The sequence below is a fragment of the Mandrillus leucophaeus genome, unplaced genomic scaffold (genome assembly GCF_000951045.1).
Source record: "Mandrillus leucophaeus isolate KB7577 unplaced genomic scaffold, Mleu.le_1.0 Scaffold120, whole genome shotgun sequence".
In the NCBI taxonomy this organism is placed as follows: Eukaryota; Metazoa; Chordata; class Mammalia; order Primates; family Cercopithecidae; genus Mandrillus; species Mandrillus leucophaeus.
Window position 1 is genome coordinate 1,952 of NW_012100321.1, and position 3,747 is coordinate 5,698.

The 3,747-nt window shown below is 52.8% G+C and overlaps 1 protein-coding gene across 1 annotated transcript; it reads left to right on the forward strand.

Moving 5' to 3' along the window:
* The first annotated feature begins 1,750 nt into the window (after positions 1–1,750).
* IGFL1 (IGF-like family member 1) lies at positions 1,751–3,214 on the forward strand. The gene is made up of 4 exons (XM_011969406.1): positions 1,751–1,775; positions 2,084–2,137; positions 2,250–2,493; positions 2,801–3,214. The coding sequence occupies exons 1-4, from the start codon at positions 1,751–1,753 to the stop codon at positions 2,808–2,810; spliced, it is 333 nt and encodes a 110-aa protein (XP_011824796.1). The 3' UTR covers positions 2,811–3,214.
* The last annotated feature ends 533 nt before the right edge of the window (positions 3,215–3,747 follow it).

Sequence of the window (3,747 nt, forward strand, 5' to 3'; positions counted from 1 at the left end):
TAAAACCCCATCTCTATGGAGAATACAAAAATTAGCCGGGCATGGTGGCAGGCATCTGTAACCCCAGCCACTCAGAAGCTGAGGCAGGAGAATCGCTTGAACCTGGGAGGCAGAGGTTGCAGTGAGCCAAGATCGTGCAACTGCACTCCAGCCTGGGTGACAGAACCAGACTCCATCTCAAAAATAAATAAATAAACTTTTTTTTTTTTTTTTTAAAGAAAAGAGTGTCATAAACAGTTGAGCACAACATTCCGGTAAATGCACACTGCCCCATTTTCTAACCCTTTTTTTAAAAATTAAAAATGACATTGTTTATGCCCAGCTGCACTGGTTTTCCACACTACTAGCACATACTAGTCTGTGTGCTGGAAAACACTGCTGTACCCACAGCGGCAAGGAATGGAGGCCAGTGGAGCAGACAGGGAGATGATGCTGGAAGCAGGGTCTGCTCTGCCCTGGGGGAAGGTGGTGCTGAGCACTCTGGTCTTTATTGAGGTCATTTCTGCTGCAGCCTCTTCCCTTGTCTCCTGCCTCCAGAGAGAACCCCCTGTCCATGCTCCCCAGGAACACAGATGCAGGATCTTCCACGCACACAAACCTGATGACATCCATGCCTTGCTGGGACCCAGCCATGGTGCCTAGAGGGTGACAGGTCACCTTGCCTGGCCGGGAGGAGAATGGCTTGTTCATGCCAGGTGTGGCCTGTGAGCTTGAGCTGAGGAACTCCTGCAGAACCTCAGAGGGGCTCACAGAACTGGCCCAAAACAGCTCCTTCCCCTCTGTCCTCACATCCTGACCCAAGATGGCTCTTCTCAGGGAAAATCACAACCCATCCCTCTGAAAAAGCACATTAAGGGAAAAGGCCTTTGAGAATCTCAGGAGGGCTGTGGAATTTCTCCACCAGAACTTCAGAGTGCTAATGACACTGAACACAGGAACCAAAACAACCAAAATCAGGAGTTTTATTCTCCTACCTTCTCTCTCTCTCTCTCTCCTCTCACTGTCATGAACTTCATGAAGACACTGACTGCGTTTTCTACTCAGCACTGCATCACCAGTGTCTGACACAAAGCCTGGGGCATGTGGGCTTCCAAGTGGACCTGTCCTGGATAAATGACCATTAATGAGACAGAGAAGGAGGTGAAGAGCCCCCAGAGGAGTGTGAGTCCCGGGGGTCCAGCCAGCTCCACTCCCACTTTCCAAACCTGTGAAAGTCAGGTGCCTGAGTTTCACAGTCTCTCCCACCTGAGTGCCATGAACTCCAGGTGACTGAGCAGTTACTGGATTCTTGACCATGCATTTCGGTTGTGAGGTCAGGACCTAATGGGCCGCCTTGGAAAGATGTCATGGGTTAGCAATGTCCCAAGGAAATTGGGGAAAGTCATAGCTCAGTAGGATCCAGTGGAATTGCTGTGCGGACGTGTGAGTGTGGGAGAGTGTTAATGCCAGGAGCATCCTGCACCTTCCTATTTGCAGGAGGGCTCAGTGTGGGGAATAACACTGGGGCACGTAGCACAGGGAAGATGACGGGCACACCGCTTCTCTCCTGAGAACAAAGGTGAGATTAAAGCTACAATGACACGTACCCTGCCTGGCACCTCTCCTGCCCAAAGACCCAGCCTGTCTCTGCAGGACTTGCAGGAGGGCAGGACATGCTATGACATCACCAGCTCCACTAGAAATGTGGGATAAAAGGAGTGGCTGAGATCTGCTGATCACCTGCTCACTCCACTGCAGCCACCCCAGATCCATGGCTTCCCGAGGCTGCGTCCTGGGTAAGGAGGACAGGACCCCATTCCTACTCGAGCCCATCTCCCATCTCAGCCACCATCAGGGCTCGCTTCCCACCCCAAACTACACCTCATCCCTGCTGCCATGCCCAGCCAAATCTCCAGGCGTGAATTGCTCACAGCAATTTCCCATCCACAGTTCCCAGAATAGCCCCATCCACAGCCCTCTTTCAGTTCCTGAACTGCTCAAAGCCATACCGAGCCCTGGTTCCACCCAATCTTCTTCTAAATGTCGGTGCCAGTCATATCTGTGGCTGTCCACTCACCCCATCTTCCCTTTCCCTTTCCCACAGCTGTCTTTGCCATTTTCTTCATCTCCAGGATCCTCTGCTCACACGGAGCCCCAGGTGAGCCCAGGAGGGCCTGGGAAGCTGGGGGAGGGGTACACCTTCCAGGGGACCCCAGGCTGGGACCCACCTGCCACCACCACCTGGATCTCACCAGCTCTGTCTCCTCCAGTGGCCCCCATAACTCCCTACCTGATGCTGTGCCAGCCGCACATGAGATGTGGAGACAAGTTCTACGACCCCCTGCAGCACTGTTGCTATGATGATGCCGTCGTGCCTTTGGCCAGGACCCAGAGGTGTGGAAACTGCACCTTCAGAGTCTGCTTCGAGCAGTGCTGCCCCTGGACCTTCATGGTGAAGCTGATAAACCAGAACTGCGACTCAGCCCCGACCTCAGATGACAGGCTTTGTCGCAGGTGAGTCCTGTCCCCTCCATGGGGTTGTGGGTGTAGGGGAGCTGCATGCCTGTTCTGCCCTGGGCGGAGGCCCCATTCTCCTCGTCTCCCTGTCTCTGCCCTCTGCCTCTATTCAATCCACCTCTCCCTTTCCCTATGCCTGTGTCTCTTCCTCCATCTGTTTTTATTTCCCTCTCAGAATCTCACTGTTTCTACCCCGCTGTGCTCTCCTTCTGGCTCTCCTGTCCTCCTTTCTGCCCATGTTCAGTCTTGCCCTGATCTCCGGCCATCTCTGTCCTGCTCAGTGTCTCTCTGTCACTCTCTCCATTGTCAGCTGATGGAACATCAGGGGAATGATGACTCCTGGATTCTCCTTCCTGGATGGGCCTGGAGAAAGAGGCTGGTGTTACCTGAGATCTGGGATGCTGAGTGGCTGTTCTGGGGCAGGAGAAACACACACTCAGCTGCCCACCTCATTCTGTGACCTGTCTGAGGTCCACCCTGCAGCTGCCCTGAGGAGGCCCACAGGTCCCCTTCTAGGATTCTGGACAGCGTGAGATGCATGTGCTGATGGGGGCCCAGGGACTCTGACACTTCATGATGACCCCTACGGCTAACATCAGCCAGGCACCACCCCAAGGCTGGCTGGGGAACCCTTCACCCTTCTGTGAGATTTTCCATTCCCTTAAGTTCTCTTCTATCCAGGAGCAAAGCACAGGACCATAATAAATTTATGTACATTGTAAATTAATGCTGTAGAATTCATGAATTAGAGAGTTTGGACGGTTGAAAGGGGTCACAAAGGGTGATGTGGGGCCCCTTCTCTCTGTCACCCTGCGGCATCTTGGCCTTTCCCTTTGTTCTGCTCATGCACACACTTATTTTTTCTTTCTCCATTTATTTTTTAAATTTATTATTTTGTTATTCGTGCTTGGTGACTAGGGCCCTGGCCACCCCTGGGACAGAGGTCACCCTACTACACTAGCCTCCACCACCCCATGGCTCCCTGAACCCAGTCCCAGGATCGGGAGCAGCCCAGGTTGGGTGGGGAGGAGGTGGGGATCGAGGGAGGGCTTCGGAGAGGCACTTCCTGTCCCACACGAGTTCTGGGACAGAACAGGATCTGGCTGTTTATTCTCGATGTCCATTAAGGAGATGCAGACAGACTGGGAAAGAACAGAGGTTCTTTCTGCAACCAGTTATGGGGAGAAGGTCGAAGTAGCTTACCAGACCAACTCAAAGTGACAAGCTGCTTTTTCTTTTTTCTTTTCTTTT